The 14,082-nt window shown below is 41.2% G+C and overlaps 1 protein-coding gene across 10 annotated transcripts in view; it reads left to right on the forward strand.

Moving 5' to 3' along the window:
- The window catches only part of sap130.S (Sin3A associated protein 130kDa S homeolog), a 31,294-nt gene extending 22,049 nt beyond the window's left edge, over positions 1-9,245 (forward strand). For 6 of the 10 annotated variants that reach the window (XM_018264461.2, XM_018264458.2, XM_018264462.2 and 3 more), the window contains 7 exons: positions 1,183-1,287; positions 2,040-2,347; positions 3,409-3,660; positions 4,797-4,922; positions 6,035-6,138; positions 6,914-7,027; positions 7,893-9,245. In XM_018264461.2, coding sequence (XP_018119950.1) covers positions 1,183-1,287; positions 2,040-2,347; positions 3,409-3,660; positions 4,797-4,922; positions 6,035-6,138; positions 6,914-7,027; positions 7,893-8,051 — 1,168 coding nt within the window. In that variant the 3' untranslated portion in view covers positions 8,052-9,245. 10 annotated transcript variants of the gene reach the window in all.
- The last annotated feature ends 4,837 nt before the right edge of the window (positions 9,246-14,082 follow it).

Below are 14,082 nucleotides of genomic sequence, written 5' to 3' on the forward strand. Positions count from 1 at the left end.
CAATCTGAAACCAACTGAACTGCAAAGTGTTGGCAGGTGAACAACCCCTTTAAATTTACTGGTGTTTGTCTGGCCCCTCTGTAATCCAGGCGCAGATTCTGAACTGTTACAATTTGCTACATTAGTTGATACATTTCTCAGCAGCATTTGTGAAACATTGGCAACTATTGTATCAACAATAGATTTTAATGAAACTCGGCGACTATCCTCAACAGGGCCAGAGATAAGAAATGTATCAATTTAGAACAGTTTACAGAGTCTTGACCCCCTCCCAGAACTAATTATAAACACAAAGATAAAGTGGCACGGAAAATAGTTTTGTACAATATTCGGATGGTGTGTGGATTGTCCCAAGTTTTTCATAGTTGTTCAGACAGGATATCTGACGATATCAACAGGTGACCGTCACTAGTACTGTCATGGCCATAACATCATCTGATTTGTTCTTTTACTACTGTATTTAATCTGAATGGTTATTTGGAGATCAGGAGAGGCCAACCGATCGTTCATACGATTGGAGGCTAAAATTTGCATGTATTTGGTCCACTTAAAAAGTAGATTAAAATTGAAACTTCGGTATTAGAAAAACGGTCACAAATAGATGGTAGTTGAAAAAAAGTCTTTATTTCTATGTGCAAACAACTGAAATGAAAAAAGTGTTGGAAAGTGAATACCTTTTTAGGGTGCTGGCAGAGAGGGAGGTTAGTTGCCCAGCGACAAATCTTTGCTTCTGCGGCGAATAATCTCCCCGAAATGTCTTCCTGCCAGCAAGAATATCAGTCACCGGCAGGATGGCATACGAATCACTTCGAATTTCCCAATTTGCCTCACAGGGAAACTTCGGAAATCCGAAGCGATTTGTATGCCATCCCGTCGGCGATTTCTATTCTTGCTGGCGGGAAGGCATTTCGGGGAGATTAGTCACTGCAGAAGCGAAGATTTGTTGCTGGACCTGGAGCCTCCTTTTCACAGAGTTACACTGAGGTTGAACTGCTAAACTAGTTTCTAATTTTCTCTTCTGTGTGTGATACTATGCATGTTATTCTTTTTGAATGCTGTGTTAATATGCTTTTTGTGTTTTAATTTTAATACAGAGATTATATTCCTGTGAATACCTTTAAATTTTGTACTTCAGGTGATTTTGTGCTTTATAATTATTTTAGTGTATGTTTTTTCTTTAAGGTTATCTGTTAGAAAAAGCCTCATTCCCCCTCACCCAGGAGATGCTGTAAGCCCACGCCACGACAGCGCCTTACGGAGCACATCTGCTTCTCCACGGCCTGCTGGGTAAGGAATATAACAGTGAGGTGTTCCCAACCTTTCTTTTAGTAGATCTAATGCAGACGAATATTCTTTATACGTTTGTAGTCAGACATGAAAGTTTTATGAAAACGGGAGCAGATTTTTATTGGATTGAAAAAACATTTTTTAAAACCAAGGAGAAGTGAATGGGTTTTTTTTTTTTGTTTATTTTTAGCCAATCCTTTTCCCACAGTTCCTCGATCATGAGATGGAATAATATGCTCATAAGTAGATAGGCTGCCACTAATAGTCTGGTGCAGGTTTCTAAAAGTTTTCTGTGGTTGTTAAAGGAATTGTTCAGTATAAAAATAAAAACTGTGTAGATAGCTAGGCTGTGCAAAATAAAAAAAATGTTCCTTTTATAGTCAGTTAGCCAAAAATGTAATGTATAAAAGTGACTGGATGTCTAACATAATAGCCAGAACACTACTTCCTGCTTGCAGCTCTCTTGGTTTCCACTGATTTGTTACCAGGCAGTAACCAATCAGTGACTTGAGGGGGCGGCACATGGTTCATAACTGTTGATTTTGAATCTGAGCTTCATGCTAAAGATCAATTGCAAACTCACTGAACAGTTATGTCCCATGTGGCCCCCCTGAAAGTTGCTAACTATCACACCCTATATATTTACCCAGTTTTTATTTTTACACTGAACTGTTCCTTTAAGAAGAGGTTTTGTGGTTATTTCATAGTTTTGTAATTAAACTGTAGTTATTGTGTGATTTCTTGCAATACAGCACCAAACCCAAAGCAGATCTTCATGCGGCTGTAGCACCAGGAGTGACTGGGGATCCAGGAATAGCTGATCAGCCAAGTGCAGCTGCTTCCCTACCATCTTCTCATCACCCTGCAGCAGCTGTGCCAAGCCCTCCCTCTCAACCTGCATCTGGATCCATGCCTAGCAGCATCCATATTACTCCTGCCACAATTCCTGCATTATCTGCACCACCACCTCTTCTAAGTAATGCACCATCTGGAGCTGTTATGCCTGAGGCCAAGGTTAAAGAGGAGGCAGAGCCAATGGACATTTCAAGACCTGTTTCAGGTAGAGAGCTATCAAGTTTGGTAATTTTTTATAGTTCCATAATGGACTTATCTGCTGTCTTATTTGGAATACTTTCCAAATCTGCTCAAGAGAGCTGACTGTACTAAGCACTTGGGACACCAGCAAATCCGTCTTGTGGAAGGTCAGCCAGCAGCTAGGCAAACCTGGTAACTGCAGTATATATTTCCCTGTGTGAGGATATAGCTATGATTGGCCATATCTTGCTGTGCATCTAGGGAATGAGCTTAAAGGAGAACTAAACCCCCTCCCCACATAGCCCACTATTTAAAGTATCACTGTCACAGACCTCCTTAGTAGCGGAGCTCGCGGGTGCCATATTTGGATACAATTGGTAAAGAACTGCCAACACTCGGGTGCATTTATCAAGGGTCGAATTTAAAATTCATGTGAGTTTTTAAAAACTTATTTGAATAAAATTTTTCAAACTTGGGTGAATTAAATCGACCCGAAAACTCGAATCGAATTTGATTCGAATTTAAAAAAAAAACTTGAATGTCAGGAAGGCTGCAAACAACTCCAAATTGATCCTTGGACGCCTCCCATTGACTTAAACATCAATTCGGCAAGTTTTAGGTGGTGAATAGTCGGGCTAGTGTATGATAAATCTCGAAATTCAAATTTGAATAACTCCCTAGTCGAATTTGACAGTTTTGACCATAAAAAAAAAAATAATTTGAATTCTCAATTCGACTCTTGATAAATCTGCCACTAAGGGTTTTTGCGCACACAAAGTCGGAGCCAGTGTGGTGTTCGCTACTACTGCACATGCTCCAGAAAGCACTATAGATAGCATGTGAGCTTTGCTGTGCTACTCTGCATGCAGAGGTAGTTGGCTATGCATGGAGGGGGGCAATGGGGGCTGGTGGATGGAACTCTTGTCTTTAGGAGGGAGGCTTAGTTCTCCTTTAAGGACATGTCCACTGTTCATTTGTAACACACACACACACACCTCTATTTTTTTGTGTTTACGGGTTTAATCAGTTTATTTTGCATCAAAATGTTTTTGGTATAATGTTCTTTTCTTTTCTGTGCTTGCTCAGCAGTGCCACTACTACCCCCAAATTCAATATCTTCCCCACTAACTGTGCTTGCCAATAACATCTCTATTCCTGTTGGGGAACTACTTCCAGGGGCCTCACCTCGCAAGAAACCACGTAAACAGCAGCATGTTATATCCACAGAAGAGGGAGATATGATGGAGACTAACAGCACAGATGAAGAGCGATGCCATGCTGTAAAACCTTTAACATCTCGGCCTGAGAAGAGAAAATCTCCTCCCAAAGAGTATATAGGTATTCATTATAATTTAACATTTTACTGCAAATCTAAATTTAAAATATCTCAATATGAAGTATTGCACATTATTTACATCTGTAACTGTAAAGCCAAGAACAATTTTTTATTCTGCCTTCAAAAATGTTATAAGATATTGAAATTAAATGTCTTTGTGGAACCTCAGTAACAAATTTTAAAGGGTAACTATTGCGAAAACGAATATTTAATATAAGCTTTATCATACTGAAATTTGTAAATAAATATCTGCATAATTTCTGGAATAATCAAATTTATGTTTACTATCACTCTCTCGACATCTATTTCTCTTCATGCAGCAGTTGGGTGTCCGATTAGATCCAGTATATCTTATGGGGGGGGGGCTTCCTTTCCTAGCAGATGGATTAGAGCTCACGCAAATAACTGATTGCAGTACAAACAAAATCTAACAAAATAACTGCCTTTTGCACAAATCCTGCATGTAGAGAAACAGGATGTCTGGTGATTTTAATAGATCGAGCTCTAATACATCTTCTAGGCAAAAGCAGCCCCCTCTATAAGATATATTGGATCTAACTGTCAATGGAAATCTGACACCCAACTGCTGCGAGAAGACGGAATGAAGAGAAACAGATGCTGCGAGAGGAATAGTGAATATGAACTTGATTATTTCAGAAGCGGTACAGAATATTTAATTGTATTTAGAACTATTTCAGTATGATGAAGCTTATGTTAAATTTTCATTTTCGCGATAGTTCCCTTTAAGACCGTTACCAGCCTGCACGCAAAGATCCACAACTGATTTGCCTGCAGCTGCACAAATGATAGTGGATGTTGCGTTTTTGTGCTGCACTTTTATGTAGAGGTGTCTCAGATTAAACGTATAACTATCTTAGCTATGGTGAGTGTTTACCAAACATGTCCCTAAAACCACGCTCCAAAATCTTGCACTGATATGCATACATGCAGCCAGCCTGTTCTGAACCCATATGGCTATAAATTATAAGGTTATATATGTGCTATTAGACCAGTATACTCTTTAGTCTCTGAAGATAACAGAAATCATTCATATTGGAATCAAAATACTATAATAAAGATGTTTCAATAGGAGCTAAAAACAAGAAATTGTAGGGTTTAAACTGTAATCTCTTTGCAGATGAGGAAGGTGTGCGGTATGTGCCAGTAAGGCCAAGGCCTCCTATTACGCTTCTGCGCCATTATCGCAACCCATGGAAAGCTGCATACCATCATTTTCAGCGATACAGTGATGTGCGGGTAAAAGGTAAGAGACATGTGAATGACTCTCTGTTTGTACTACCTGTCATACGAGAAAACGGGCATTATATGTTCACGGGGGTGCAATATAAGGTGATCTAGGGATGACTCCTAAGCTACTAAAATGTGTGTAAATAGCACAGAAATGGTAATAAGTATTGAAAAAATAATTGATTTCAAATACTGGCAGTTTGTTTACACACTAGTCCCTGCCTATTGTTGCAATTCTTTTTATCATCTTAAGGGCAGAGACACACACTCAAATCTCATCTTCTTCGGGCGACTTATTTCCCTGAACTGCCTTCCCGCCAGCTAGAATGTAAATCGGGATGGCACTCGGAGCACTTCGTTTTCTGAAGTCGCCCGAAGTTTCCTCGTGAGGAAACTTCCAAAACAAACCGCTCCAAGTGCCATCCCACCAGCGATTTAGGTTTTAGCAGACGGGAAGGCAGTTCTGGGAGAGATTAGTCGCCCCTAAAAAGAGATGTCGCCAGGCGATTAAAGTCCCTGATTCTGAGTGTATGTCTCTGCCCTTAAACCTCAGTCTAATATTTCCTACTTGAACAGTGCTTAGCATAAACAAATGTAAGATGGTATCATTTTATAGCATCTCACTGTATAGGTTATGAGCTAACTTGGTTTTGCTGTCGCAGCTATGACTTTACTTTTCTATTAATGACATTTTTGGCTGAGCATGCACCCAGTTACATTAAACTCACACATCCAAATGGATTTCTACAAGAGGCTGTAAAATTTAGGGCAATGGCACGCAGGACATGTTTTCACCTTGGTGTAATCCTGCCCCCATATGCAACAGAACAACTGAAAACACCTTTGAATTGCTGCCTGCGTCAAATGCTGCTGGTAAAACTGACCTTTCAATCCCATGACAATATTCCCTTCACGTGTGAGAGGCTGAAAATGGAATTAAAGCAAGAAACATATTTATGATGTTGTCCAATGTCTTCCATGTAGCAGGTCAAATCATGTGTTCAGGGGCCAGATTACCTTAGAATGAAATCATAAAAAGTATTATTTTATGTCAGCCTTCGTGTTCCGAATTCTCATTGTTTTGCCTTCATGCATACATTGCCTGTTTATTGCTATGCTTTATTGCAGAAGAAAAAAAACTGACATTGCAGGAAGTAGCTAACCAAAAAGGCATCACCTGCAGAGTTCAAGGTTGGAAAACCCATCTGTGTGCAGCTCAGCTTCTCCAGCTGGTGAGTTAATGTGGAGAAGAGAAGGAAACGTAAATAGAAATGTAACAATATGTTTGTCTGCACATAAGAAACAGAAGAATAGCAGCACATCCATCTCTGGGTGGCAAACTTCACTATATCCCACCCCCTGGCTTAGTTAGCTGCATGCTTTGCCACTTTTAAGTTACATTGTAATACATGCTAGAATAAGTGTGATATGCGAATATTTTGATATTTAAAGGAAAACTATACCCCCCAAAATTAACACTTAAGCAATAGATTATGCCATATTAAGTGGCATATTAAAGAATCTTAAATTAGTCTATATATTTACTTAAATATTGCCCTTTTACATCTCTTGCCTTGAGCCACCATTTCGTGATGGTCTGTGTGCTGTCTCAGAGATCACCTGACCAGAAATACTACAACTCTAACTGTAACAGGAAGAAGTGTGGAAGCAAAAGACAGCACTCGGTCTGTTAATTGGCTCATGTGCCCTAACAAGTATGGTTTGTTGGAAAGTTTGTGTGCACAGTGAATCGTATACTCCCAGGGGGCGGCCCTTATTTTTTGAAATGGAAATTTTCTATTTATGATTACCCAATGGAACTTACTACTAGAAAAGTATATTATTATTAAAATAATGGTTTATTTACATTAAGCAGGGTTTTACATATGAGCTGTTTTATGCAATATATTTTTAAAGAGACCTACATTGTTTGGGGGGGTATAGTTTTCCTTTAAGGGATGGTTTTATGTGTCATTATTTTGATTATTCTGTTGACTTTTTTACCAGATTAAATTGGAGCAAGATGTGTTTGAAAGATTAACAGTGCTGCAGGAGGGTCTCGTTCCCAAGAAGAAGACTGCCACTGATGATGACTTGCACAGAATCAATGAACTGATTCAGGTAATAGTTGATTGTGAGCTTTTAATTGTTCTTTTGTAGTACATTGGGAATGTATAGATTAGGTCTGTTAGATGAGGTTTAGGTTTTTTTGTTGATGGTCAGAAAGATCATTCCTGGGAAACACCGAGCATTATTTGAGGGCATAGCAATCAAGAAACCCCTACATTTATTGTTCATCATATAATGTCTTGGGATGCTTCAGTATGCATATTTACTGGTATTTAGTCAAAATCAAACTAGTTGAGGTTGCCTTGCCTTTGAGGTGGAAAGTATCTATGGGGTTTAGTAGGAAGATCACTGGTGCCAAATTGGCACGTTCAAGGTTCCTTCTTAAGAGGCTGCATTTGTCACAAGAAAAATTTACATTTGTGCTTCTTTAGTCATATCTGGAAATTAGGGATGCACCGAATCCAGGATTCGGTTCGGTATTCAGCCATTTTCAGCAGGATTCGGCGAATCCTTGTGCCTGGCCGAACCGAATCCTTAAAATCATGTGACTTTTCGTCACAAAACAAGTAAAAATTTTGTGGAAGAGCGCTCCTCTATTTTTCCCTCCCCGTCACTGATTTGCATGTGGTTCGGGTTTGGTATTTGACCGAATCTTTCAAAGGATTTGGGGGTTCGGCTGAATCCAAATAGTGTATTCGGTGCATCCCTACTGGAAATACTGTTGGCTACCATGCATGGCAAAGTTGACAGTAGGTGGCACTAACTGTACCTCTTCATATTTACCTTTCATTATTTTGAGTAAGGTGCATCAGAAACAGCTGGGCCAATAACATTTAGCATATGTATTACATCCAGTTATATTAATCAGCTGGCTTCTACTACATTGTTTCAGGAGTCTTTTTTCATTATCCTACAGGGTAATATGCAGCGGTGCAAGCTGGTCATGGACCAAATAACAGAGTCTCGGGACTGCATGCTTAAAGTACTGGACCACAAGGATCGTGTGCTAAAATTGCTCAATAAGAGTGGGGCGTCTCGTAGGCTCTCAAAAGTGAAACAGAAGGACAAAATGTGAATCCAAAACCAGCACTACTCCCTTCTATTGTGTATATTAAAGTTTATTCCTGCACCAGCAGAGGGCAAGTTTTCTGTGGATGCTGCGTTTGTATCGTTTGTTTCTTTTTTCACTTGGTCACTTACTACAAGCTCCAGCTTTATCAGAGATTTCTTGTGGTCAGCTAATAATGCTTGGATGGACCTTAAAATGCTTGCTTTTCTTCAAGGAGAGTTCAACACCGCTTGATTGAATTGCTGGTGCTACACAAAAGCACTGGTCTGTGTATGCCACACAAATGTTTGTATATAGTTGTATTCATCTTTTCACTGTTACTGACAAACCTGCCTTGTATTTACACACGTTTTATTATTATTTTTAGTCATGTGTTTTCAGGTATTGGTTATTTAGACAAATGTCTTATGTCTTCAATGTTTTAACTTGTCCATGGCTGCGTGAGGTAATCTGTTTTGGCTCCTCTGTCTTTAGTAATCTGAGACTCTGAACAGTAATTCGGAGATGGAAATAGTGTTACCAACAAGCGATTTTAATAAGAACACTTTTAGAAAATTCTGCGTGGCTGCTTTGAAACCTATGTAACTCTCTGTTGGATATTTTATACATGTCCCTGGTTAAAAGGGTTGTTGAATGAATGAATGAATGAATGAAAGAATAGGTGAAAAGCCTATACAAATGGCCCAAAAAAGTTGTATTTTTATGAGTTAAGGACTAAATCTTCCACCACATACACCCATCTCCTCCCATGTCTTATTTCATACCTAAAAGTCATGTTCTATTAAAAGAAGTGTTCAGCTGTGGGTTTAAATAAGAAGATCATGAAAAATAGAATGTATCATGGGGTACAAGTTTTTGTTTGTGCCTTTTAAATTGTGGAGTATAGAGTAAAGTTATGTAGTGTTGTACAAGTGTCTTTTTTTTATTTTATTTTATGCATTGTTTTTTAGTGACTGAGAAATATGTTATTTTTCCCCAAATGATCTCAATCGACAGAATCTTTAAGTAAAGCATTCTTACATTAGATTGAAGAATTCTTATGTTTACAGCAGCAAAGTCAAATAATGGATAATGAACAGTGGGAAAGATCCAATTTCTAAACTCAGGCTAATCAAGAAAAACTGTAATTGCTGTACGTGTTAAACTGCATAGCACTGTGTAAGTACGCAGGTTATTAGGATTAAAGGAAATGCAATCATGGTTTCTCTCTGTAACTACTTCTGTTTAAGAAAATTGCACTGTAATTGCACTGCTCTTCTGGTCAACAGGTCTCGAGTTAAAGGAGAAAGAAAGCTACCAAAGCTGTTTATTGCCAATAGATTAGCCACAATAGTGCAAGCTCTGCCGAATGCTGTACCATACCTGACTAAACCTCACTAAACAGCTCTAGAAGCTCTTATCTGTTTAGGATAGCAGCTGCCATATTGGCTTGTTGTGACATCACTTCCTGCCAAAGTCCCTCCCTGCTCGCTCGTAGCTCTAGACTCCGATTACAGCAGGGAGGAGAGGAGCAAACTGAGAATGCTTAAAGGACCAGTAACATCAAAAAATTTTATTTAAAAAATACATTATATATGATAAAAATAATGGACATGCCCTAATAATGCCCTATAAAATACCTAGCGTTTTTTTTTTTTTTTTTTTAAAAATCAAAATACAATTTCTCCATTACCTTGGAAACCGGCGATGTGTTGATCAGTTCGCCACTGCGTGCACGTTCCCGACACTGTTCCTCCACACAGCACCGGAAGTCAGGAACAGGACGTCACACACAGAGCAGAGAGGCAGGGAGAGAAGGCTGCATGGAGAGAGAGAAATGCTGGGGGGGAGGGCTTCAGAACAGCTTGCACAGAAAGCTGCTGGGACAGAAAGGGTGCCGACAGAAAGCCTGTGGGGGGGGGGGCAGAAATAAATTCTGTAACGGAGAAAGGAAGGCTTGTCAAGAAACTCTGGGGGGAGTGACGAAAGGAGAAGGCTGCGCAACTGAATGGCAGTGAGAAGAACACAGAGGAGGGGGAGAAAAGTTGAAGGCTGGGTGAGGGAACTGCAGTGAGACGCACACGGAGTCAATGGCTGTGTGACAGGAACATGCTGAGGAAACAGCAGTGAGAAAGGAAGTGACGTCACAAAGAACCGGAAGAGGCACACAGCTGCGCGCACGTAGGGAAGGAGAAAGAGGATGAAGCTAGAATATGGTGGAGACCCTTTGGACGCCGTGGGACAGCGCTGGTTTGAATTTTTTTGGGGTGTCTTGCTGAAACCGCAGGAAAGGGCAGCATATTGGGGGTAAGTAATGTACATTAATTATTTTTTATTTTGAAAAACAAACTGTTACTGGTCCTTTAAGCCCAAGCCCTGGAAGTTTAAACTGAAAACAGGAAGTCTGATACAGAAGTCCATGTGTACACAATAGAAGGAAAGAAATGTGGTGTTTCCTGTTCCTTCCACGTGGCAGTGGGCACACTATGGGTTAATCCTCCCTGCCACGTGATTGGACAGGTTTTCCTCTATAAAAAACGTACTTCCGCCCCTGGCCGCCATCTTTTTTCCTCCTGTCGCTCTCCCCTGATGTCCAGCAGATTGCCTCTCTTCTGCTGAAGCTCCTGAGCCGAGGCCTAAGTCCTTGTGAGAGCTCTTGGAGAAGCTGACAGGCTTATGGCCAAAGTGTGCCTCCGGTCCAGTCAGATGCAATGCCGTGTATTGCAGGCTTATGCACAATTACACACTGATGTTCCCACTTCCAACATGGCGACGGACGCCGGCGTGTAGTCGCGGGCTAAAGGTATGCATTGACGCAGGCGCATCTATGCTGACGCATGCTCCAAATAGACGCTAAGGCGCAAGGAAGTGGATTGGCGTGAAAATTTAAATTCCTAGTGCCTTCTCCTCCCAAAGCTGCCAGACTGGTAAGACAAACGGTTTGCCTGGAGTGCCTTTGTGCGGTTCAGAGGGTACAACTGTAAGTACTTAAAAATATTGATCCCCACCTAAGGGGAATAGATCAACCTACACCAGTGACTATAACTCAATCCATGGCTCTTGAAAGGAGTCCAGAGTTACTTGGTGATAGAAGATAATTCCCTGTCTGAATCCAGGCTAACTGCTCCACCATAGAGGATTCCGCTTTCAATACAGATCTAGTAGAACCTTTAATTAAAGCCTTAAGGAAAACCTTGGACCTGGAAGAAAAAACACAGTCCTCAACTAAAAAAGACAAGATGTTCAAATCTGTATCTAAGAAGAATCATTTGTTTCTGATCCATGATTTTATTAAGAAAACGGTGGACTCGAGTGGGAAAGTCCAGATAAGAAATTGGTGATCTCTAGGAAATTCAGGAAAATGTTCCCTGTTCCAGCAGACCAGTCTAAGACTTGGGAATTCGCTCCTAAAGTTGATGCAGCGATCACTCGTGAGGCCAGGAGAACCACGCTCCCAGTGGACTATGGTGTCTCACTCCGAGATCCTATGGAGAGAAGGCAAGACGCCTCATTAAAAAGCCTACGTGGGCATCACCTCTGTCTTTATCGCTAACATTTGGCTACAAGATCTTGAAGAAGCCATCAAAAGAGGCGAGGACAGAGGCAAACTCACCCACATGCTACAAGACATAAAGGTGGCCAATGATTTTGAAGCCAAAGCCTCTATGGACATTGTCAAATTGGCAGGGAAATCCATGAGCCTCTCAGTGACTGCGAGGAGGGGTCTATGGCTAAGACACTGGAACGCCGACCCTTAATCTAAACACAACCTATGCTTTCTACCTTTCAAGGGTAACCTCCTGTTTGGACCTGAACTGGATCAAATCATATCCAAAGTGTCAGCTGGAAAATCACCTTTTCTCCCTTAAGAAAGAAGAGATGGGAGACCAGTCAGAGCATACACATCTAGACCTACATTTAAAGATGTAAAACAATACAAACCAGGCAGTGGAAACCAAAGGACCAGTCTTTTCCAAATATCAGAGGGGCAGTTCTATCTCTCACTCGGTTCCCCATGACAACAGCAAGAATATGTCAACAAATCTTAGGGAAACTAGGATCCACATCAGAATGTGTCAAATGGGTCCGAATTCACACCAGAGCTCTCCAGAGGGAGTTTTTCTCAAAATGGGACCACGACCATGCGAATCCCAATCAGCTCATCTGTCTAAGCTCAGACACCCTGGCATCCCTCAAGTGGTGGCTACAGGAAGACCATCTCCTCCAACCTATATGTCTTCTCCCAAAAAGTTGTGAGCCAGCAAGAAAGGCTGGGGGCTCACCTACAGAATCTCAGAATACAGGGGAATTGGCAGAAGGAAGAATTACCCAAATCTTCCAACTGGAAGGAATTGAAAGCCATACATCTTGAGTCTTCTCAACTTCCAACACATAGTCCAGGGAAAGGCTGTACGGATCAGGTCCGACAACATGACTGCAGTGACATACATCAACAAGCAAGGTGGAACAAGATCCAAAGAGCTATTAGCCTTGACCACTCTTATGTATTCGTGGGCGGAACATCATCTGACAGATCTGAAGGCAGTACGTGTTCCCGGCAGTTTGAACTCACAAGAAGACAAACTGAGCCACTCCCATTCAGTTCCGGGGGAATGGGAACTACATCAGAAAACCTTCCTCCTTATCCAGTCAAAATAGGGCCCGTTTTCCATAGATCTGATGGCGACGAACAAGAACACGAAATTGCCAACCTTTGTGTCTTGGGGCCCGGACAAAAGGGCAGTTTTCACAGACGCATTTTCAAAAAAATGGAACTTCCAAAGACCTTACCTCTTCCCTCTGTTCCCCCTGATCCTCGAATCTTGAACAAAATCAAAGAAGGCCAAGCAGAAGTAGTACTGGTAGCCCCACTTTGGCCAAGGACAACTTGGTTCCCTCAGTCTTCCTATCCTTCCAGATCTCAGCCAGGGAGTAATACCCCACCCTCATCCAGAAAGACTGCACATGACGGCTTGGCTCTTGAAAGGAGGAACTTAAGATCTTCAGGGCTATCTGCCAACTCAATTTCCACCTTATTGGCGTCTAGAAAAACTTCCACAAAGTATTTTGTAGCATGGGAAAAATTTCTTGGGGAAAGTTCAAAGACATGAACCATCAAAACCTCTCAGAAGTCAAACTAATATAATTTCTTCAGCAAGGGGTTGAAAAAGGCCTCAGCAACTCTACCTTAAAAGGTCAGGTTTCTGCAATTTCTCATTTTTCCAAAACTCCTTCAGCTCAACAGGCCCTGATTAGAAGATGTTTCCAAGGACTGAGGAGACTTAGACCAAGAGTCCACTCACATGTTCCCTTGTGGCACCTCAATCTAGTTCTCAACTCCTTAACAAAGGAACCTTTTGAACCTTTGGATTAAGTACCCCTTAAGTTCCTGATACTAAAGATGTGCTTCCTGCTAGCCATTACATCGGCTAGGAGAGTATGCAAGCTACAAGCCCTGTCTATACAAGAAGGTAAACTTTCTTTCTCCAAGACAGTCATCTTAAAAACAGCAGACGATTTTCATCCTAAGAGACTCTCCGATTTTCACACATCACAAGAGATTGTATTACCATCCTTCTTCCAAAACCCCAAGTCTGATCAGGAAACCCGGCTACATACTCTGGACGTAATAAGATGCTTGTCTATCTGGGTCAAGTCCTTCAGAAAGTCTGACTCCCTCTTGATAATCCCTTCCGGAAACAAAGCAGGAACTCAGCCTTCCAAGTCGTCAATAGCCAACTGGATCAAGCAGTGTATACATATGGGTTATAACTCCCAAAATAACAGTGTTTCCTCCAAGGTAAAAGCGCACTCCATGTGGGCATTGGCTGCATTCTGGGCCTTCCATTCCAGGGCTTCGGTGGAAGACATCTGCAAGGCAGCAGTCTGGTCCTCTCTTCACACCTTTGCTAAGCACTACCAATTTGATATTTTCATGAAAAAATGTTCTGCATTTGGCTCAGCGGTTGTGCAGTCTGCCTTACTTGAGAATTAAATAATCCCTCAGCAATTTGTGTTGATCTTTTGTACATACCATAGTGTGCCTACTGCCATGTGG

This window comes from Xenopus laevis, chromosome 5S (genome assembly GCF_017654675.1).
Source record: "Xenopus laevis strain J_2021 chromosome 5S, Xenopus_laevis_v10.1, whole genome shotgun sequence".
Taxonomy (NCBI): Eukaryota; Metazoa; Chordata; class Amphibia; order Anura; family Pipidae; genus Xenopus; species Xenopus laevis.